The 22,636-nt window shown below is 41.5% G+C and overlaps 2 protein-coding genes across 9 annotated transcripts in view; one reads left to right on the plus strand and one right to left on the minus strand.

Annotated features, from left to right (window-relative positions):
- Positions 1 to 262: 262 nt before the first annotated feature.
- Positions 263 to 22,026, minus strand: mtfr1l (mitochondrial fission regulator 1-like). The gene is made up of 7 exons (XM_043717372.2): positions 21,870 to 22,026; positions 20,110 to 20,214; positions 13,751 to 13,875; positions 5,233 to 5,459; positions 3,628 to 3,961; positions 889 to 1,043; positions 263 to 500 (listed from the first exon to the last, which is right to left on the minus strand). The coding sequence occupies exons 1-6, from the start codon at positions 21,912 to 21,914 to the stop codon at positions 929 to 931; spliced, it is 951 nt and encodes a 316-aa protein (XP_043573307.2). The 5' UTR covers positions 21,915 to 22,026; the 3' UTR covers positions 263 to 500; positions 889 to 928.
- A 50-nt stretch (positions 22,027 to 22,076) lies between these two features.
- The window catches only part of LOC122563525 (oxidation resistance protein 1), a 116,431-nt gene continuing 115,871 nt past the window's right edge, over positions 22,077 to 22,636 (plus strand). For 7 of the 8 annotated variants that reach the window (XM_087976742.1, XM_087976746.1, XM_087976741.1 and 4 more), the window contains exon 1: positions 22,226 to 22,604. Coding sequence is in view for 1 of the 8 variants with exons in the window: in XM_087976752.1 (XP_087832878.1) it covers positions 22,092 to 22,216 (125 nt within the window). In the remaining 7 variants the exon portion in view is untranslated. The other variant, XM_087976752.1, reaches the window with a different exon arrangement.

Raw genomic sequence — 22,636 nt, forward strand, 5'->3', positions numbered from 1 at the left:
AAAAGGATCACAATTTGTTTTGCCCTTTTGAATGTAACACTAAAAAAAGTTACCATTGTTTCTAATTAAACTGGAACAACTGAACACTTCGCCACTGAATGTGCAGCCTCTTTCAGGACATACAAATGTCAATGGAGAAAATCCAAATAAAGAGCCAAATAAAAATTCAGCACTAAATTATTCTGTAAATCAAATGTAAATCCCAGTTCACTGGTTTAACACCAACCCATAAACTTATTCCTTCTAACAAAAGAAAAACAAATAGCAGAAATAAGGAAGGTTTTACTCCACAATAAATCTGTATACACAAGGCACAAATACAAGCTTGCCTCATTTAGGTTTGTATCCACAACCTGTAATTTTGAGTGCAAAAACTATGCGCTTTTCTGATCAACACATCATGCTTGCTCCAAGTAGCAGGGTTCCATAGAGTGTACTGAACTGGCTGAGAGTAAGGCAGTCCATTTCAAGTGACTCAGTTTCCCATCCTGGTTTTAAATCTAGTGAAAAAGGCAAAATAAAGATTTTTTTTAATATATAAAAGTGAAAGTAGCACCAACTGATGTCAGCCTGTCAAACTTAAAATACCCAAAGGAAAATATTGAAGTCTCTACTTCCCCCCATTGTTTCAAATTGAAATTATTAGTTGTCCTCATCAATTGCCGCCCATATGCCTATACTTCATGAAAGAGAATATTAAATCAAATTCATCCCCTTTATGCTAGTCTTACACAGCTCTCTGCTCTAGGCTAGGAGGCATGTATTCAAGTTCCACTTGCTCCAGAGCGGTGTCCTAACATGTCTAAGAAGGTTAATTGAAAATCTTTACAGAGCACAAACAGTAGCCTAAAATCTCAAGTATATTGTTTATAAGCAATAAAGACATACTTGTAGGGATTACTACTTGATGTTTGAAGATCTTATTTGATCAGTCTTCCTTCTTAAAAATAGAGCTGTCTTGAACTGTGAACTTGCGTTTCAACGCTTCCGATATAAGCGCTGAAGGGTCATTCTCTCTCAAAAGCTGAGAGCCTCTCCTGGACCTGCAGTGATAATGGTTTCAATAATTAAGTCTTGCCCTATCAAATTTTAGCTTTCTTTTGTGAAGTTATAAATGGTCTAGTATACATTAAAAGCATCACCTGGAATATGCAACAAGGTTGGAATACAAATTACACAATTGTGACAAACTGCAAAAGACTAACTATTGTACCACTGGCTATGTCTCAGTCTCATTTTCTTAAATCAATTTGGATGCTTTCAGTATTAATATCATCACAATTGATGTCTAAGATGTTAGTAGCTGAGGTCTACTGGCAAGGTCTAAATTTAGACTAATCCATTGGAAACTCTGCTACAAAACTGAAGCAAGATTCACCATGTCCTAAAAGTGTCAGTGGTGGAGAGGAAATGTAAAGACAGTTTACACACAATATACACAATGTTCATCATCTCGAACTGCAACATTTGCCAAATATCATTCCAAATAGTGGAAGCATTCCATTCCAAGGAGAATATGCTGTGTGGTTCAAGTCAAGGAAAAAAAGCATCAATTTAGACTCCAACCTTAAAATACCCTTCAGTGCAGCTGTACAGTCAGACTCAGCTCATATAGTCTCAGTACTTACAATGTCACTGCTAGCAATGTCACAGATATACGTTTGCATGAAAGATAAAAGGGTTTATTTTCAAATGTTTTAAGTTAGTTTAATTCAAATCCCACACTCAGGAAATTCACATAACACCACTCCTGTCTCCTCACTGCCTCCCTCCCATTCACTGCCAAGTTCCTTCAATGTTTATCACTTCCTGTAATCAAGGAATCAAGCTGGCGAGTGGGAGGGAATCAAGTAAGGTGTCACACGGAGGAACACAGTGACAATTGTGATTTGAGTGCTTCATCAGATGTACAATGGTCAGTGGCATGGTACATTTGCTGATGGGCTGAGTGGACAGTGAATTCTGATACCATGGCACAGACTTCCTGTTCCAGTACAAAGCCAGGAGACACTGACTTATAACAGCTATTTTGGCGACTCCTTCAGTTTTGTTTAGGGATTGAGGCAGGACAGGCTATAGAAGCACAGAAACATGCTCTGTAGAAGGAATAGGATTGAAGGAGCAAATAACGTCCCTTGGAACCGCAGGAGAAGATTTTTCATAAATTAGAGAGTAATGACATTAACAGATTTAATAGCAGTATCAACTTTGCTTTATCCAGCATACACCGAAGTGCAGTGCTGATAAAACAAAGGTCAGTTAATGGTATTCGCATGGGTGTGTTGCCTTTAACTCTGCCATCTCCTCTCATCAACTTCTCAGTTACACTGTTATTTTAAAAAAAAAAATGTGATTCTACTGCTTAGTTGACAATCTCACTGAAGTTAATTTTTCAAAATAAAAAAGTTTAACAATTCCAATGCTTCCCATCCTCAAGGGCTATGCTATGTTAGAACAGCCTTTGATGAATGGATTTTTTTTTTTAAAGAAAAAAAGGATGATACAGCAGAGTCCAGAAAATTGAGCATTCAGGTTGGTAGTTTCAAAGCACAAAATGCAGCCATTTCAAAATAAAACAGAATAAACACTTGAAGAGGAAATGGTTGCAGGGCAAAGAACCTAATGAACAGGTCTTTCAAAGTAGCAGCATTGGAAAAATGAGCTAAATGGAATTTCAATCTGATTTATATAGTTGAGCATGCCTGTAAATTCAGTTGTCATACATATTTAAAAGGATATCAAAGCTTAAGCCTCTTAACCCAAGTTTAATCAAAAACACATACAAGAATGGCTGTGATGGAACTGTAAATTTCTCAATTGAGACCTGGCATGCATTTATTAGATGGTGTGTCTTTTTTGGATAAACGTCAACATACAACACTGAACTACATGCTTGAGAGACTGGGGAGAATTTTTGTTCTGCAAACACTTTGGCACTGTGGATTGTTATTATAAAAAACTTATTTGTATCAATGTTACTAGCCAGCATTCTGACATTTTCCAGGTTTAATTTTTGTGGGAATGGGAGAGTGGGGAGGGGCATGGGAAAATCCTTTGATTTCACAAAGGGAAACCTTATAGCATGTCACTTTCATGCTCATTTGAAATGTTTGACAATTGGAGATTATATGAGCCTCAGAAAAATCAATCCAAAGTTGGAAAATATGGCCCTCACCTCCACTCCAGACCAAAAGTCATTAAATTCTAGCTCTTAGAACATTCACAGTATTAAGTGCAAGAACTCCAGCTTTGATTACAGCATTTGCAACTTAATTTGGCTGGCAAACAATACTCCTTTCAAAGTCATTTCAGATGAATTCCCCGCTTTAAACCCCCCTCTCACCCAATAATTTCTTCCTCCTAGGTCATGGGCATCAAGGACATAACTGATCTCAATAAGTGATGTAAGTCCAAACAGAGCACGAATTCAACCAGATACTTCTGGTATGTAGAGCGTACACGGTCTTTCATTAAAAATTTCACAAATTTGTTGTTCACTTGTGCAAAAGCAAAATGTTTCCCCTATCAGCCTGTAACATTAATCTCCAAATAATCTGATATTCCAGCTTGTTGTCTCAGTTGAAGACTACTCAGATTATATTAAAGTCACAGTCATTTCCAACTCACCCCTGTAGCGAATTTAATTTAACCCTATTCATATCTTTCAGAATATCCATCATGTCTGCAAAGCTGGTGGACTTTGAAAGGCAGGTGGTCTCATCATCAGCATCGTCGTTCATTGTTAAATCCTGCCCCTTATTTTCAAAGTCAAAGTCAAAGTTTGATGAAGCAGCAATGGAAAAGGACGCGAGACTTAAAGATTCTGGCTCGTCGGACTCAGGAATATCATCATTTATAGTAAATGATGCTAAAGGAGGGTATGCGGATTCAAAATCTGGTAAAGAGCAGGCAATACTCGATGTGTCAGGAGAGCAAAGTTCTGGTGTAAGAGGGGCAGATGCTGAAAGACAAAATGAAACGAGATTCTCTTGTTATTCAATGCAAGTTACTTATATGACAAATGAGTGCATTCAAGATACTAATAGTATACCCTTTTTAAAATGGAAATGTAAAAGAAATACCTTCTAACTCAAAGCCTGGTTAGTCTGCAGAATTCTCTTCTCAAAAAACAGTAGAGAACAGGTCACTGCATTTATTGAAGGTTGAAATAGGTAGACTTTTTTGATAGACCAAAGAATCAAGGGTGATTGGGGTTGGTGGAAGGCCACAAACTGATCAATGATAATCATACTGAACAGCAGGACTGGCTGCTCCCAAGACACTACTTACAACACCTTTAAGTGATGCTGTAAACATCTCAGTGGTCAGAGAATTAAAATGAAATCACAATGCAGGCAACAGGTTTCAAGACACCTGTACGATTATCAGCCACTCCGTTAACAATGAGCGAGGCTTTTTTGTCTTCAGCCCCCTCGCAGATCAAAATTTCAGCCTCACTGCCCACCTTTAAGAAATGTTGTACCTAGTTAGAAATGCTCAGCTGCCTACTTGATCCCAGTAAAGTGGTAGTCAATAACCCAAATGCCTATCCAATTACAGTTGATTCTCAGCCATTTCTTACTCCAAATTAAGTTTACTTTTTAACAATAAAATCTCCAACTGAATTCTGCATTATACTGCGTCATCTCTACATTTCTTTTTATTCCCACAAATCCTTGATCGATCCTTTATCCTTCAGACTCTGCATTCCTTGGCAATTCATCCTTTTTGCATTCCAACAATGGTATCAGAACTTCTAGCTATCTAACTTCTGAACTCTCTCCCTAAACCTTATTTTGAGTAAGGTCTCAATATATACCTTTGTGAACAATTAAGGTCACCACACTGACTTAACTCTACATTTACTTGGATCTGTTCCCAAGCTTGATAAATGGTACAGTTCAAAAAAGTTTTATTTCACTTTACAATTGTAGGAACGGCAGTTTAGCAACGTGATACTCCAGTCAGATCATTGTTAAATGGTGGAGAGAATGGGAAAAAGCCAAAGAAAACAAAAAACAAAAGTAAATATCCATATACCCCCAATTAAATCAGTTTGAGCTGCTCATGCCAAGGCATGAGACGACACAGGTCTCACACTCTCCATTACAAACGGAGTGGATAATCAATAGCACCGAAGGCATTCTTAAAAAATTTCATCTCCAATCAAGGTTAAACCCCTTTTCCAAAGCAAGGGGTATTAAGTGGAGTAGTAATGTTTTCAAAACTTACTAGTATCCATTTTTGTCTCTGGCACAGCGACTATTTTTGCAATTTGTTCTCGCAAACGACTAAGCTCATCTTGAAGTGCAACTGTATGGTTCAGAGCAGCTAAACCTGGTTTCTTCAGACTTTCAAGTTTTCTCCCTTCCCTTCGAAAGTTGGGGACTGATGAATTCCTGTGCATTATAAGGAGTGGGGTAGGGTGCCACTCTTCCCTGTAAGGTCTGGCATCAGCTCTATGAAATAAAAAAAAACAAGATTGTAAGGAAACATAGGCCTTAAAACTAGAGGCAAGTGGGCATTTGTTACTTTGACAAATGGTTTAAAAAATAACTATGTCTGTTGATCTTTCAGAAACCATGACCTAATTGAGAATGGAACCCCTGGAGTTAATAGAAGATGATTTGTCTTGCAATGATTTCCAATCTGGCATGTAAACATCAAGGGCTATTAGATTAGTTTTAGCTTCAGAAACCCCGAAATTGGAAGCTTTTAAACAGGTTGAGGGGATTCTGACTGGGGTCAATCCCAGTACAATCTCTCTGCCAGGAATAAACACAGAACAGTTCAGAGAATAATTTACTTTAGTAGAAGGTTAGAGTAGACCAAAGTATATTGGGTTAGAAATCAGATTATGAAAAGAGCAAGAAATTCTAAACTTTCAGTTTAATGGGTATATAAGACAACTTCACAGTTCACAAAAGAACAGTGCACAATCATTGGAGTTTAATTTAAAGATTTAAGAGAAAGAGGTAAGCACACAGATTTGACAAATGTTTTTTGGGAAACAGATGAAAACTTTGCTGCATATTTTAGAACATAGAACATAGAACATAGAACATAGAAGAATACAGCGCAGTACAGGCCCTTGGGCCCTCGATGTTGCGCCGATCCAAGCCCACCTAAACTACACTAACCCACTATCCTCCATATACCTATCCAATGCCCTCTTAAATGCCCATAAAGAGGAAGAGTCCACTACTGTTACTGGCAGGGCATTCCATGAACTAACGACTCGCTGAGTGAAGAACCTACCCCTAACATCTGTCCTATATCTACCCCCCCTTAATTTAAAGCTATGCCCCCTTGTAATACCCGACTCAATACGCGGGAAAAGGTTCATACTGTCGACCCTATCTAACCCCCTAATCATCTTGTACACTTCAATCAAGTCACCCCTAAACCTTCTTTTCTCTAGTGAAAACAGCCCCAAGTGCCTCAGTCTTTCCTCATACGATTTTCCTTCCATACCAGGCAACATCCTGGTAAACCTCCTCTGCACCCGTTCCAATGCCTCCACATCCTTCTTATAGTATGGCGACCAAAACTGCACACAATATTCCAGATGCGGCCGTACCAGAGTCTTATACAACTGCATCATGACCTCAGGACTCCGGAACTCAATTCCTCTACCAATAAAAGCCAGTACGCCATATGCCTTCCTCACCGCACTATTTACCTGGGTGGCAACTTTCAGAGATCTGTGTACATGGACACCAAGATCCCTCTGCTCATCCACACTACCAAGTATCCGACCATTAGCCCAGTACCCCATCTTTTTGTTATTCTTCCCAAAGTGAATCACCTCGCACTTAGCTACATTGAATTCCATCTGCCACCTTTCTGCCCAGCTCTGCAGCTTCTCTATATCCTGCTGTAACCTGCCACATGCTTCCTCACTGTCAACAACTCCTCCGACTTTCGTATCATCCGCAAACTTGCTCACCCAACCTTCTAACCCCTCTTCCAGGTCATTTATAAAAATGACAAACAGCAATGGTCCCAAAACAGATCCTTGCGGAACACCGCTAGTGACGGCACTCCATGAAGAAACTTTGCCATCAACTACTACCCTCTGTCTTCTTCCATCCAGCCAATTCCTAATCCAAACCTCCAACTCACCCTCAATGCCATATCTCCGTATTTTCTGCAGTAGCCTACCATGGGGAACCTTATCAAACGCCTTACTAAAATCCATATATACCACATCTACCGCTTTCCCCTCATCAACCTCCTTCGTCACCTTTTCAAAGAATTCAATAAGGTTTGTGAGGCACGACCTGCCCTTCACAAAACCATGCTGACTATCCTTGATCACATTATTCCTATCCAGATGTGCATAAATCCTATCCCTTACAATTCTCTCTAAGACTTTGCCCACAACAGAAGTGAGACTCACCGGCCTATAGTTATTAGGGCTATCCCTACTCCCCTTTTTGAACAAGGGAACCACATTTGCTATCCTCCAGTCTTCTGGGACTACTCCTGTAGACAAAGAGGACATAAAAATCAAGGCCAATGGCTCTGCAATCTCCTCCCTTGCTTCCCAGAGAATCCTAGGATAAATGCCATCAGGCCCAGGGGACTTATCTATTTTCACCTTTTCCAGGATTTCCAACACCTCTTCTCTACATACCTCAAAGCCATCCATTCTACTTATTTGTGCCTCAGTATTCTCATCGACAACAATGCCCTGTTCCTGAGTGAATACTGAAGAAAAGTATTCATTCAGTGTCTCCCCAATCTCTTCCGCCTCCACACGCAACTTCCCCCTACTATCCTTGACTGGACCTATTCCTACCCTAGTCATTCTTTTATTCCTAACATACCTATAGAAAGCCTTAGGGTTTTCCCTAATCCTATCTACTAAGGACCTTTCATGTCCCCTCCTTGCTGCTTTTAGCTCTCTCTTCAGGTCCTTCCTGGCTACCCTATAACTCTCAATCGCCCCAATTGAACCTTCACGTCTCATCTTGAGGTAGGCCGTCCTCTTCCATTTAACAAGGGATTCCAATTCCTTATTAAACCACGGCTCCCTCGCACGACCCTTTCCTTCCTGCCTGACAGGTACATAATTATCAAGGACACTCAATAGTTGCCCCTTGAACAAGTTCCACATATCATTTACACTCTTGCCTTGGAGTCTACTTTTCCAAGCCACACATCCTAAGTCATGCCTCACCGCATCATAATTTCCCTTACCCCAGCTATAATTCTTGCCCTGTAGTACACACTTATCCCTCTCCATCACGAGTGTAAAAATCACCGAATTATGGTCACTATCCCCGAAGTGCTCACCTACCTCTAATTCTAACACCTGGCCTGGTTCGTTACCCAGAACCAAATCCAGTATGGCCTCACCTCTTGTTGGCCTGTCTACATATTGTGTCAGGAAACTCTCCTGCACACATTGAACAAACACTGACCCTTCTAACGAACTTGAGCTATAGCTTTCCCAATCAATATCAGGAAAGTTAAAGTCCCCCATAACAACCACCCTATTACTGTCACTCATCTCCTGAATCACCTTCCCAATCCTTTCTTCAATGATTCTAGGACTATTAGGAGGCCTGTAAAAGACTCCTAACAGGGTGACCTCACCTTTCCTATTCCTAACCTCAGCCCAAACTACCTCAGATGGCAAGTCCTCATCCATCGTCCTTTCCACCGCTGTAATACTATCTTTGACAAGCAATGCCACACCTCCCCCTCTTTTACCCCCACCTCTGACCCTACTAAAACATTTAAATCCCGGAACCTGCAACAGCCAATCCTGTCCCTGTTCTAGCCATGTCTCCGTAATAGCCACAACATCGAAGTCCCAGGTCCCAACCAACGCTGCAAGTTCACCTACCTTATTTCGTATACTTCTTGCATTGAAGTATACACACTTCAAGCCACTTCCCTGTTTACAGGCACCCTCCTTGGAAATTGATCCCATGTTCCTCACCTCCCTACACTCCAGGCCCTGCACCCTGAAGCTACAATCTGGGTTCCCATGCCCCTGCCGAGTTAGTTTAAACCCCCCCCAAGAGCACTAGCAAACCTCCCCCCAAGGATACTGGTTCCCCTCAGGTTCAGGTGTAGACCATCCTGTTTATAGAGGTCCCACCGTCCCCAGAAAGAACCCCAGTTATCCAAAAACTGGAACCCCTCCCTCCTGCACCATCCCTGAAGCCACGCATTTAATTGTTCTCTCTCCCTATTCCTCGAATCTCTATCACGTGGCACGGGTAACAAACCAGAGACAACAACTCTGTTTGTTCTAACTCCAAGCTTCCAACCTAGCTCCCTGAAAGCCTGTCTAACATCCTCAGCACTCCTCCTACCTATGTCGTTGGTGCCAATGTGGACCACGACTTCGGGTTGCTCCCCCTCCCCCTCCAGGACCCGGAAAACACGATCAGAGACATCACGTACCCTTGCACCTGGGAGGCAACATACCAAACGTATGTCTCAAATCATGCTTCAAATCTAGATAGCCTGGCTTTTTAAAAAAATCATTTTTCTTTTACATATTAAACTTCTCATAAAGTAGTCAGTTTTAGGGGGAAAAAAATGCATCAGTGTGTGCTTATATTTCAATGAATGACCATCATGTCAAAATATCAAGTCAGGTTTCATTCTGGGACCCGATTGTCAAGTAGTAACATTAGCTGGCTCCGTAATGACTGGAGGCTATTGCCAGAATTTGAATCCAAGAGGGATCAGTGTCTCTCAAAGAAACATGAACGGATGATGCATTAAAAGTAACAAACTTGTGGAGAGGTTGATTCACAGCTATTTTCTAAATACATGCAATATTGCAAACATTCTGAAAGTAGAAGATAGAACAGTGAATCATTTGAAATGTTTGAATAGGACTAAAATTGGAGTTAGCAGAGAAAGTGAAAACAAAACTAAAAGCATCTCAATAGGGGATGCCAAATGTGATTACCCAACATTCAGGAGGGAAATCTGAAATGGAGATGATAACTATAAATAGCTAAAGGTAGAGTTAGAAGTGAAAAATACTTGAATTGGGGGTTAACAAAGAATTTGAATTAAGAAAGCAAGAAATAGAAAAGGACAAAAAAAACTAATGGAAAAGGTGATGGAATTAAAAGCACTGATCCAAAAAGAAATAGGGAAATTAAACAACAAAGCTTTCTGGCCACAGAAAGCTTAAAGTAAATAAAGAAGAGGTAATAGTTCAGAGGATAAGGGATTTGATTTAACTAGATGTCTACACTTAGGCCTTAAATTTTTTGAAAGGTGGAGTCAAAAGGTACTTGACCACTTTTGAAAAAGTTACGGACAGATAAAGTGGCCAAAGATGTTTGGACCTTAATGTTTTGACAAGTACAGCTAACTGTGCACATGTTATGCTATAGAAAAGGTAGATGTTGGTGTTGCGGGGGCGGGGGGGGGGTGATGGCATTTTTAGTTTGGGGTAACATTACTACTGTTCATCAAGAGGATATTCTTGAAAGAATGTCAATTTAAATTATTCTGGTGGAATGGAGAAATAAGAAAGGGATGACCATCTTACTGGATTGGAATAGTCAGTGAGAAATTGAGAAGCAAATTTGTAAGGAGATTTTAATTATCTGTAAAAATAATAGGTGGTAATGGCAGGGGATTTTAACTTTCCAAACATAAACTGAGACTGTCATGGTATTAAGAGCTTGGATGGAGAGAAATTTGTTAAGCATGTACAAGAAACCTTTCTTATTCAGTATGTTGAATATTTGCTAAAGCAGCAAAACTTGACCTTCTCTTAGGAAATATGACAGGGCAAGTGACTGAAGTGTCACTGGGGGAGTATTTTGGGGGCCAGTGATCATAACTTCGTTACTTATGGAAAAGGACAGACCTCATCCAAATGAGAAGGCCGGCCAGTTTTGGTGGTATTAGGCAAGAATTTTAGAAGTTAGAAGTTATTCACACATAAAGGGATGGTTGGAATGTGGAAGGCCTTCAAAGAAATGACAGAGTCCAGAAGCAGTATTTTGTGTTACTGTCAAGGGCAAGGCTGGTAGGTGTAGGGAATGCTGACGACTAGAGAAATTGAGGCTCTGGTCAAGACAAAGGAGGTGGCATATGACAGGTATAGATAGCAGGGATCAAGTGATTCCCTAGAGTAAGATTATAAAGGCAGCAGGAATATACTCAAGACTGAAATCAGAATGGCATAAAAACGGGGAAACGATATAGCAATAGGACAGAGGAGAATGTAAAGAGATTCTACAAATACAGTGAGGACAAAACACTAACCAGGGAGAGAATAGGGCCCCTCAAAGATCAAAGAAGCCGTCTATGTGGAACCACAGGAGATGGGGGAAGATACTAAATGAATATTTCGCATCAGTAATTACTATGGAGAAGGATGTAGAAGATAGAAAACTTGGAGAAATAAATAGTGATACCTTGAAAAGTGCCCATATTACAGAGATGGTGGCACTGAATATCTTAAAATGCATAAGGTTGATAAATCCCTGGGACCGGATCAGGTGTCTCCCAGAAGCTTGGGGGTAGCTAGGGAATTGATTGCTGGGCCCTTGTGGAGATATTTGATTCATCAAAAGCCATGGGGGAGGTGCCAGAAGACTGGAGTTTGGCCAACGTGGTGCCAATATTTAAGAAACATGGCAAGGAAAAGCCAGGAACTATAAACCAAAGAGCTTGAGGTCAGTGGTGGGCAAGATGTTAGAGGGGATTCTGCAGGAGAGGAATTACTTGTATTTGGAAAGGCAAAGACTGATTAGGGATAGTTAACATGGCTTTGTGCTTGGGAATTCATGTCTCACTAACTTGATTTTTTTTTTTAAAAAGTAGTGACAAAGAAGATCGATGAAGACAGAGCAGTGGACATTCGGTCTACGCGGACTTCAGTAAGGCGTTTGTCAAGGTTCCGCATGGCAGACTGGTTAGATCACATGGAATCCAGGGAAAACTAGTCATTTGGATAGCGGCACAGTGGTTAACATTGCTGCCTCACAGCACCAGGGTCCCAGGTTTGATTCCAGCCTCAGGCAACTGTGTGTGGAGTTTGCACATTCTCCCCGTGCCTACATGGGTTTCCTCTGGGTGCTCCGGTTTCCTCCCACACTCCAAAAATGTGAGGTCAGGTGAATTGACCATGCTAAAAATTGTCCAAATGTTGGGCGCATTAGTCAGAGGGAAATGGGTCTGGGTGGGTTACTCAGAGGGTTGGTGTGGACTGGTTGAGCCGAAGGGCCAGTTTCTGCACTGTTGTGAATCTAATCTAATCAAAATTGGCTTGAACATAAGAGATATTGCATTAGTGGAAGGTTGTTTTTCAGACTGGAGGCATGACCAGCAATATTTTGCAAGGATCGACGCAGTGTCCACTGCTTTGTCTTTATATAAATGATTGAATATGAACATAGGAGGTATGGTTACTAACTTTGCAGATAACACCAAAATTGGTAGCACAGTAGATAGTGAAGGTGGTTATCTCAGTAGAACAGGATCTAGATAGATACGTCAAGGAGTGGCAGTTGGAGTTTAATTTCGATGTGAGGTATTGCATTTTGGTAAAGCAAATCAGGCAGGACTTAAACATTGAAGGGTAAGTCCTGGGGAGAGACCTTGGAGTGCAGGCTCAAAATTCCTTGAAAGTGGAGTTGCAGAGAGATGGGATAGTGAAGGAACGTTTGGTACACTTGCCTTTCTAGGTCAGTGCACTGAGTATAGTGATTAGGAGATCATGCTGCGACTGTACAGGACATTGGTGAGGCCACTTTTGGAATACTGCGTTCAACTGTGGTTTTCCTGCTTTAAGGAGGATAGTTTGAAATTTGAAAGGTTTCAGAAAGGATTTAGAAGGATGTTGTCAGGGTTGGAGGGCTTGAGCTGTGGGGAGAGGCTACACAGCCTGGGGCTATTTTCCCTGGAGCATCAGATGCTGTGGGGTCACGTTATAGATTATAAAATCATGAGGGGCATGGAGAGGGTGAATAGCCAAGGTCTTTTCCCAGGGTGAGGGAGTCCAAAACTAGAAGGTATAAGTTTAAGGTGAGAGGGTTAAGATTTAAAAGGGACCCAAGGGGCAGCTTTTTCCACAGAGCAGTGCACATAGGGAATGAGCTGCCACAGGAAGTGGTGGAAGAGGTACAATTACAACATTTAAAACGTATCTGGAAGGGTATATGAATAGGAAGGGTTTAGAGGGCTATGAGTTAAAAGTTAATAATGGGACGAGATCTATTTAGAATATCTTGGTCAGCACGAACTGGTTGGACTGAAGGGTCTGCTTTTGTGCTGTACAACTCCATGACTGCTTATGAAATAGTTAATAAAATATTCAGCCTTATGAGCATGTCCCTGTAGCTTACCTATTTAAAAAAAGTTAAAATACAAGAAAACAAGCTAAGTCAGTCATTTCTTTTTCTTTCACAAATTCTTCAATTGTTTTCACATCAGTAGTTTTGATCACTGAAGTTCAAGAAAAAAAATTGAGAAAACAAATGCAATGGAAATGATTGTGGATCAATTCAGGAAAAAAGCACACAAACGCAAACTTAAAAACATATCTGGACGAGTGTCATGTATCAAAGATCAGAAAAGCAGCAGTCTGTCCTACTATCACAGTAACAATATTCTTTCCACAAGCTAAGATGAGGCAAAAAAAAAACTTACTGAGAAGATATTAAGTGTACTAAGGAATTATGAAAGTGTACCATTGTACAACTTTACCAAGAGGGACCATTACTTCAAGTCAACTGCACAATTTAGGGATTACCTCATCCTGGTGAAAGATTCCCCCTCATCTGCAGCTATCCACGCAATGTCTGCTAAGGTTGGCACAGCTGGTTTATCTTTTTGCATAGAATTTAGGGACTCAGCTGCAGCGAGTCCTGGAACAAGCTGTGGGGGGCACAAAATTGCAGGATTGCATTAATGAATGATTGATTAATTTGTTCAGACCAACAGTAAATTGATTTATTTTCGTTGCTTTGTAAAAGACGTTCCTGCATTAATAGGTAAAGTTTTGCATTACCATTATTACTTCACAAAATATATATTGCTCAAGTTTAAGCAGTTTAAAATATGATTCGGAAAATGGAGCGAAGTTACAAGGACTACTGCAATATGATTCCTCAAAACTAGCTAAAAGTTATGAATTTCATTAGACCCATTGTATTTTCCATTTTCATTCAAAATCGCAGCCACACAAGAATTAGGTAGAAAGTAGGTGCTGGCATTCCATTGGGCACATTAACATACATATTCTGTAAATTTGTATTTATTTCAACCTAAACATGAAGACATTAATGTACTTACATGGTTGATAAGCCTTAAGTATGGCAATACAGCAAGGTCAACTTTTAGAATGTGTTCACGAACACAACATTTCTCCACCTTATTAAGTTCCATATTCCTTCTTGAAAGTTACCGTTTTCAAGCCCCCCCCCCCCCCCCCCGCCTCCACTCAATCACTCATACTACAAACATCTAACACCAAATGCAGTCTTTTTTTATTTATTCAAGCAGAAGGGCAGGATGAGAAAAATTACTGATTTCTTGGATTTCAGAAAAGCCTTTGACATGGTCCCACCTGGAAGACAAAAGGCTGCAAAAGCACATGGGACCTGGGGTAATTTGCAAAGCTGAATCTAAAATTGGCTAAGTGGTAGGAGTTAGAGAGTGGTGGGTAAAGGCGGTTTGTGTGACTGAAGGCTGGTGTCTCATGGCATATCACAGGAATCAATGCTGGCTTTCATTGCTCATGACAGATATAAACTATAGAGAAGAAAACTTGGGGGAAAGATTTGCAGATTTCACAATGATTTGTCAGCTGATTTGCAGTCTGAAAGAAGGTCTTTGGTTACAGGAGGACCTAGATGGGGTGCTCAGACGGACAGACAAGTAACAGATGGAATTTATCCTATATAAGTCTGAGGTAATGTACGTTTGATGTAACAACAAAACGAGGGCGTTCTCAATGAATGGCAGGACACTAGGGAGCTCAAAAGGAATGGAGGGATCTTGGACTGCTTGTTCACAGATCCTTGAATGCCTCGTAGATAGTGTGGCAAACAGGACATTTGCCTTCATCAGTTGTGGCACAGATAACAGCAGGGAGGTTGGAGATGTATGGACTTTGCTTAGTCACAACTGGAGGCCTGCACACAGTTCAGGTCACAGCACTATTAGAAGGATAAGATTGCTTTGGAGGGGATGCAGATAAGATTCATCAGGATGTTGCCTGTGCTAGAGCAGTTTAGCTATGAAAAGCTATTTGGTTAGGCTGGTTTGTCTTCTTCAGAGTATACAAGGCTGTAAGAGGACCACATTGAGCAGCATGGACAAGATGGATAGAACGCATCTGTTCCTTTAGTTGAAGGGTCAATAATGAGTGGCATAATTCTAAGGAGAAAGCAAAAGGTTTTGAGGAAAACCATTTTTTTAAAACCCAGAGGGGTAATGGAAATCTGGAATGCATTGGCAGGGGTGGGAAACCTCAACCTTTAAAAGTACTTGGATGAACACTTGAAGTGTTGTAATACTTCAGGCTATGAGCAAAGTGCTAGAACGTAGGAATTTTGTAAGTTTTGGTGGTACAGAGTCAGAGGGCCAAAGGGTCTTTTCCATACTGACTGATTCTTCCAATATTAAACACTCCAGTAACTGATTGGGTCCTTTGAGGCACAGTTTCACATCAAGAGGAAATGGTAAGAAATATTAATCAATGTAAGAAGCCAGACAAATAACTTGGATCAAAAAACATACGTATTTGTGGTCAGATCAACTTGATTTTGACAGTTGCTGTATTGGTAATGCATTGATTTTATGTCAAATGCTCAAGTGTCTCCAAACCAAATTTCTGTGAAACCCAGTCTCGAGTTTATTAGTCAAATGTGAAATATAGACTCTGCCTGTACAGGGATTATAGAACACTACAGCGCAGTACAGGCCCTTCAGCCCTTGATGTTGTGCCGACCTGTCATATCAATCTGAAGCCCACCTAACCTACACTATTCGATGTACATCCATATGCTTGTCCAATGACAACTTAAGTGTACATAAAGTTGGCGAATCTACTACCGTTGCAGGCAAAGCATTCCATACCCTTACTACTGAGTAAAGAAACCTCTGACATCTGTCCTAAATCTATCATCCCTCCTCGTGCTCGCCGTCACCATACTTGGAAAAAAGGCTCTCCATGTCCACCCTATCTAACCCTCTGATTATCTTATAGCTCTACTAAGTCACCTCTCAACCACCTTCTCTCTAATGAAAACAGCCTCAAGTCCCTCAGCCTTTCCTCGTAAGACCTTCCCTCCATACCAGACAACATCCCCAATATAGAGGAGGCCACATCGGGTGCAGCGGATGCAATAGATGGTGTGTGTGGAGGTGCAGGTGAATTTGTGGCGGATATGGAAGTGTCCCTTGGGGCCTTGGAGGGAAGTAAGGGGGGGGGAAGAAGGTGTGGGCGCAAGTTTTGCATTTCTTGCGGTTGCAGGGGAAGGTGCCAGGAGTGGAGGTTGGGTTGGTGGGGGGTGTGGACCTGACGAGGGAGTCACGGAGGGAGTGGTCTTTTCGGAACGCTGATAGGGAGGGGAGGGGAGGGAAATATATCCCTGGTGGTGGGGTCCGTTTGGAGGTGGCGGAAATGACGGCGGATGATACGTTGTACATGGAGGTTGGTGGGATGGTAGGTGAGGACCAGTGGGGTTCTATCCTGGTGGCGGTTGGAGGGGCAAGGCTCAAGGGCGGAGATGTGGCCTCCTCTATATTGGGGAGACAGGCCGCCTACTTGCGGAACGTTTCAGAGAACACCTCTGGGACACCTGGACCAACCAACCCAACCACCCCGTAGCCCAACACTTTAACTCCCTCTCCCACTCCACCAAGGACATGCAGGTCCTTGGACTCCTCCATCGCCAGACCATGGCAACACGACGGTTGGAGGAAGAGCACCTCATCTTCTGCCTGGGAACCCTCCAACCACAAGGGATGAACTCAGATTTCTCCGGTTTCCTCATTTCCCCACCTTGTCTCAGTCAAATCCCTCGAACTCAGCACCGCCTTCCTAACCTGCAATCTTCTTCCTGACCTCTCCACCCTCACCCCACTCCGGCCTATCATCCTCACCTTGACCTCCCTCACCTATCACAATTCCAACGCCCCTCCCCCAAGTCCCTCCTCCCTATCTTTTATCTTAGCCTGCTGGACATACTTTCCTCATTCCTGAAGAAGGGCTCATGCCCGAAACGTCAATTCTCCTGTTCCTTGGATGCTGCTGACCTGTTGCGTCTTTCCAGCAACACATTTTCAGCTCTGATTTCCAGCATCTGCAGTCCTCACTTTCTCCTCGAAAATTTACTAACCTACCCTTCTACACCCTCAACCAGGTCGTTTATAAAAGTGACAACAGCAGTGGACCCAACATCGACCCTTGCGGTACACCATTAGTAACTGGACTCCAGGATGAACATTTCCCATCAACCACCATCCTGTCTTCTTTCAGCAAGCCAATTACTGATCCAAACTGCTATACCTCCCACAATCCCAAATAATACCACTAGGCCATTACCTCCCCTTAACTCCACTTACTGAAAACTTGAGAAATTAGGTATAGATTGGAAAGCAATGAGGCTTGGAGGTTATCTCCATTCTCCATTGTGAACTGCAGTGCTGTTCTGTTTTATTTGCTTAAGTCTTGTGAATTGCCAGATTAATTAGAGCCTTTTAACAAAACACAGTCTGTTCTCACAATGTAGCTACAAAGTGAGGATAATTTGTAGGAAAGTAATTAAACAAAGAGAAACTAACTCATGAACAAGTGAATCAGAGTAGCAGAATCCTTTTTTAAAACTTACTTCTCCTTTGAAAATAAATACAATTAACTTCTAAGCAGCAACACAAAGCTAAGGAGTTCCCTTGATTCTATTTATTGAATCTATTCTACATTTCCCTTCCCTAACCACTTTCCGTAAAGATCATTCCCTCTGCGACTCTTGTCAGATCCAAACCCCCACCCCACACCAACCCACCCTCCCCTCCCAGAACCTTCCCCTGCCAAGGCAAGAATTGCAAAACCTGTGTTCACACCTCCCCCCTCACCTCCATCCAAGGCACCAAAGGAACCTTCCACATCCATCAGAATTTTACCATGCATTTCCACACAATTTACTGCATCTGTTGCTCCCGAGGCAGTCTCCTCTACATTGGGGAGACAGGATGCCTAATTGCAGAGCGCTTTAGAAAACATCTCATTGCCCCTCCCCCACCTTATCCCAGTTCCAACCTTTCAACTTGGCACCATCCTCATGGCATGCCCATCTTCCTTCCCACCTATCCGCTCTACCCTCCCCTCCGACCTATCACCATTATTCCCACCTCCGTCTACATATCGCACTCTCAGCTACCTTCCCCACTCTTTTTCCACCTACCCCCTCATCTGACAAGCCTCATTTGTGATGAAGGGCTCTTGCCCAAAATGTCGATTCTCCTGCTCCTCAGGTGCTGCCTGATCTGCTGTGCTTTTCCAGCACCCCACTCAACTATGTATTGAAAGTCTAAGGAATGTTTAAAACCAAGAAAACAAAGGCCTAAAAATTCACCCCAACATTGTCTTTATCTTGGGAAGAAAACATTCTCTGAAATACCAGTAAAATGGCAAAGAAACACCTAAATATCCTTGAAGGAGTGCACCAAAAGCAAATTAGCATGTCTTGCCTGTCTTGTATTCAAGTCAGTCATCTCATGTTTCAGGTTCCCGTTCACCTGAATGTGGAGTGAGGGGATTACTCTAAATCTAACATTAAGCTTGTTGTATTTCACTAGTCACCACTCAACCAACTTCCAATTTTTCCCCCAACAAACAAGACTGTCGAGGAAAAAGTAGGAAGACATCATGTAGGTGATTCCTGTTAATGTCAATATAATCACCTGCTGCAATCAATATCCCACTTCCAGAAGCTGTACATAGAAGGCAGTTGGGAAAATAGGCAAGGGTCCCTTTCAGAGATAAATACATAATACTCTATTCATCTCCCTCTAAGTTAATCTTTCACCACTTAAATAGGCTTTTGTTTTCAAAGCAGCTTCAAAATTTACAAATTAGTTTAGGATAAAATACCAATTTAACAAAAAGTGTCTCTTCACAACTTGTGGCATAAAGCATAAACAAAACCTATTTTATGTTAACAAAATGTGGAGATTCAACAGATTGCAAAACTTCCAAAATCAAATGCGTTGACAAAGGAAGTATTGTTGACAAAGGTATGCATTTATTAAGAAGCAATGCATTTCAGACTGGCAACCCCATTGCAAAAAGGAGTCACAGGAACACAATCTGAGCATCTTCATTCTAACTTCCAAAGACTGTTCAACCTACTCAAAACAGAAAGGCTTTTAAATAAATACCCCCGAATTCATCAATGGGATATGAGCATCACAAAAAAAGTTAGCATTTGTTGTTTACCCTACTTTCCCTTGAAAGGGATAGCATGTTAGGCCATTTCAGACATCATTTAAGAGTCAAAACCATTGCTATGGGTCTAGAGTCACACATAGATCATACCAGGTTAAGATGACAGATTTCATTCCTAAAGGGCATTAGTGAACCAGATGGGTTTTAACAACAATAATTGTGAAACTATCACCATTTGAAATTTGCTTTTTACTCCAGATATAAAAAATGAATTTAAATTCGAGAAGCTATTTGAATCAGTGTCCAATTGAGAATTAGCTTGACCCCCTGGACAAGAAGCTAGTCTGGGAACATTACAAAATCACCATCCCCCCATAACAAAATAGTACGCATAACAGACAATATACCGAGCTTTAGACAGATGATATTGATGTCTTACAAATGGTACCATGAGGTTACCAAACTGACTTCTGGGAACCAATGTGATAAGCATTATTCAAGCATGTCATTGTTGAAATGGATTAAACAGGAAGCAAGATTTCAGTAATTTCAAGGCAAAGTTTTAAAAAAGTGTCTCCCCAAACGAAGTCATAGTTGGTGTGCTAAGAATTTATGTATTTAAGCCCAATTAGTGAAATAGTTCAAAGTATATTCCAGTACTAATGTTTTTCAACATCACACAGCTAAACATTTACTATCTAAACATCACCCATTACCTGAAAACAAACTCGAGGACACGGTTTCAAAGGGAGGTTTGATCCGATCATTCGAACAACACTGCGAGAGGATCCATAAGGTTTGTTTTGCCATATTGGAATCATCTGCAAAGTAAAAAAAATGCCACAAAAGCAGTGCAATTTTCCATATAGAAGAACAAAGAAAATTTGCAGCCCAGCAACAGACCCTTTGGCCCTTCAAGCTTGAACCGATCCAAATCTTGTCTAAACCTATCGCCCAGTTCCTAAGCATCTGCATCCCACTGCTCCCCACCTATTCATGCATCTCTCCAGACACGCCATGCCTGCTTCCAAATCCTCTGCTGGCAACACGTTCCAGGCACCTACCACCCTCTGTGTAAAGTACTTTCCGCATGTATCCCCCTTAAACTTTTCATCTCTCACCTTGAATGAGTGACCTCTCATTATTGAAACCCTCAGCCTAGGAAAAAGCTTATCGCTATCCGCCCTGCCCATACCCTTCATGATTTTGTAGACCTCAATCAGGTACCCCCTCAATTTCCTTTTCTCTAATGAAAACAATCCTAACCTACTCAAATCTCTCTTCATAGCTAGCACCTTCCATACCAGGCAACATTCTCGTAAACCTTCTCTGCACACTCTCCAAATCGTCCGCATCCTTTTGGTAATGGGGGGCGACCAGAACTGTACACAGTATTCTAAATGCGGACAAACTAAAGTCTTGTACAATTTTAACATGACCTGCCAGCTCTTATACTCAACACCCCATCCGATGAAGGCAAGCATACCATATGCCTTCTTGATCACTCTATTCACCTGTGCAGCCACCTTCAGGGTACAATGGACCTGAACTCAGATCTCTAGATATCTAGAAATACATAAATTTTCACTTTAGTGTAAAATTCATTCCAAATTAGTGACAGCCACACTTCAGAAAGAGGCACTTCAAACTGAATACAGAGTCATAAGTGAATTTGATGTGTCAAATGGCAAACAATGTGGCTGATGTAGGTTAAATCAAGGAATTAAAGAGGATATTCAATGATTATTTGGGGCAGAGGGACAGTTAGCTCAGTTGGCTGGGCAGCCAGTTTGCAATGGAGGGTAATGCCCTGCATGGGTTTAATTATATTATAAAGAAACAAACTCTGCTTTCTCTTCACAGATGCTGCCAGGCCTGTAAACCTTCCCAGCAGTTCTACTTTTGTTTGATTCCCAGCATCCACTTTTTTTTTGGTTCAACATTTTGAATAATCTGCTATTGCCAACACCAAATGTCATTTAGGATGAAGTGGCACAAGCCCCTTATCAACAGTATGCCGTCCTATTTATAGTTATTATTTGTTGGCTTGACCCACTTCGAATGTTGTATACCTGCAACAATGGAGAAGTCCAATCTGACACTACAACCCAACTGGAGCCAAAAATCAGAAAAGACAACCAAGGTCAATAGGTAGCTCGAGTTATTTGTAGACCAGTGATAACAAGGAGGCTAAACTTTCCGTGCGGCTCTAATATAAACATCTATGACAAAAAGACTTCACACACTCTTAGTCAGACCATCTAAACACTGCATATCGTAAACGATTGGGCCTGTTTATTAAGTTTTTAAAAATTTCCATATCAACAATGAACTAGAAACAAAAACAGGTCAAGCTTATTTTAATACTTAACGTCGCACAAAGTAAAAGCTACGATGCTGTTTATGGTTCTTGGACAAACATTCTAGACCCGCTGCTCACTGCACGAAGAGGCTCCGCGTAAAGTTACGAACGTACCGTATAAATCAGAGGAATGGAAGGGGCGGCTGGGCCTTTCAACATTCAATGCACTGACACATCGGGAATGATAAAAACCTACGCCGTCCCCCTCGCAGCATCAAGACCCAAATGTCCCGGCGATGCGAGCCAAGAGCACGTTACCATGGCCCCTTTTAATAACCTCGTCGCCTATTGGCTGCGAGGTCGGCCAGCAACCAATTGCCTTTGAGGAAAGGGGGTATGTGGGGCCGCGGCCTAGTTCTCTGTTCTCGAGCCGACCACCAGCTGAGTGAGTGGGAGCACCGCCCTCTGCAGAGCCTGAACAATCTGCAGCAAAAGTATTGGCCCAGCGTTTATTATATGCAGTAAATGCTGATTAATGTTTTCAGCGCGTTATTATGTTTGATAGAGAATCTGAATTTAATCTTAGTGTTTACTTTCTCTCGGTCTAGTCAGATCTTTAATATTAATGATTGTTGTGTCTGAGGGTTTTTTTTTGTCAATGGATGGAGATGGCTGAAATATCTACCGAAGATTTAGGGCGAAGAATTTGTTGTGGCAAGTGATTTGCTATTGCTCAGATTGGCTGCAAACATAATTTTCACTTCCGTCTTATTGCAAAACTGTACAGTTGAGAAAATAGTGGCACATGTCATCAAATTCTCAGGATCTGCTGAGTGGCCAGCCGTACCAAATCATCTGATGAGCAATATTAGTTGAAAATCTTAATAATTGATATACGATAAAATGCAAGTAAGTGCCAAAAAAAACTTGTTTTGGAAATC

The sequence above is a fragment of the Chiloscyllium plagiosum genome, unplaced genomic scaffold (genome assembly GCF_037043375.1).
Source record: "Chiloscyllium plagiosum isolate Xiang-an unplaced genomic scaffold, Cpla_swu_hap1 HiC_scaffold_30, whole genome shotgun sequence".
Lineage (NCBI taxonomy): Eukaryota > Metazoa > Chordata > Chondrichthyes > Orectolobiformes > Hemiscylliidae > Chiloscyllium > Chiloscyllium plagiosum.

Excerpts from the sequence above, each read along its gene's own strand:
- mtfr1l (XM_043717372.2), bottom strand. The coding sequence starts at position 21,914 with ATGTTGAAAGGCCCAGCCGCCCCTTCCATTCCTCTGATTTATACG. Across the intron at positions 20,215-21,869 it reads CCATTCCTCTGATTTATACG|ATGATTCCAATATGGCAAAA; the intron begins GTACGTTCGTAA and ends TTTACTTTGCAG. Across the intron at positions 13,876-20,109 it reads GTCCTCGAGTTTGTTTTCAG|CTTGTTCCAGGACTCGCTGC; the intron begins GTAATGGGTGAT and ends TGCCCCCCACAG.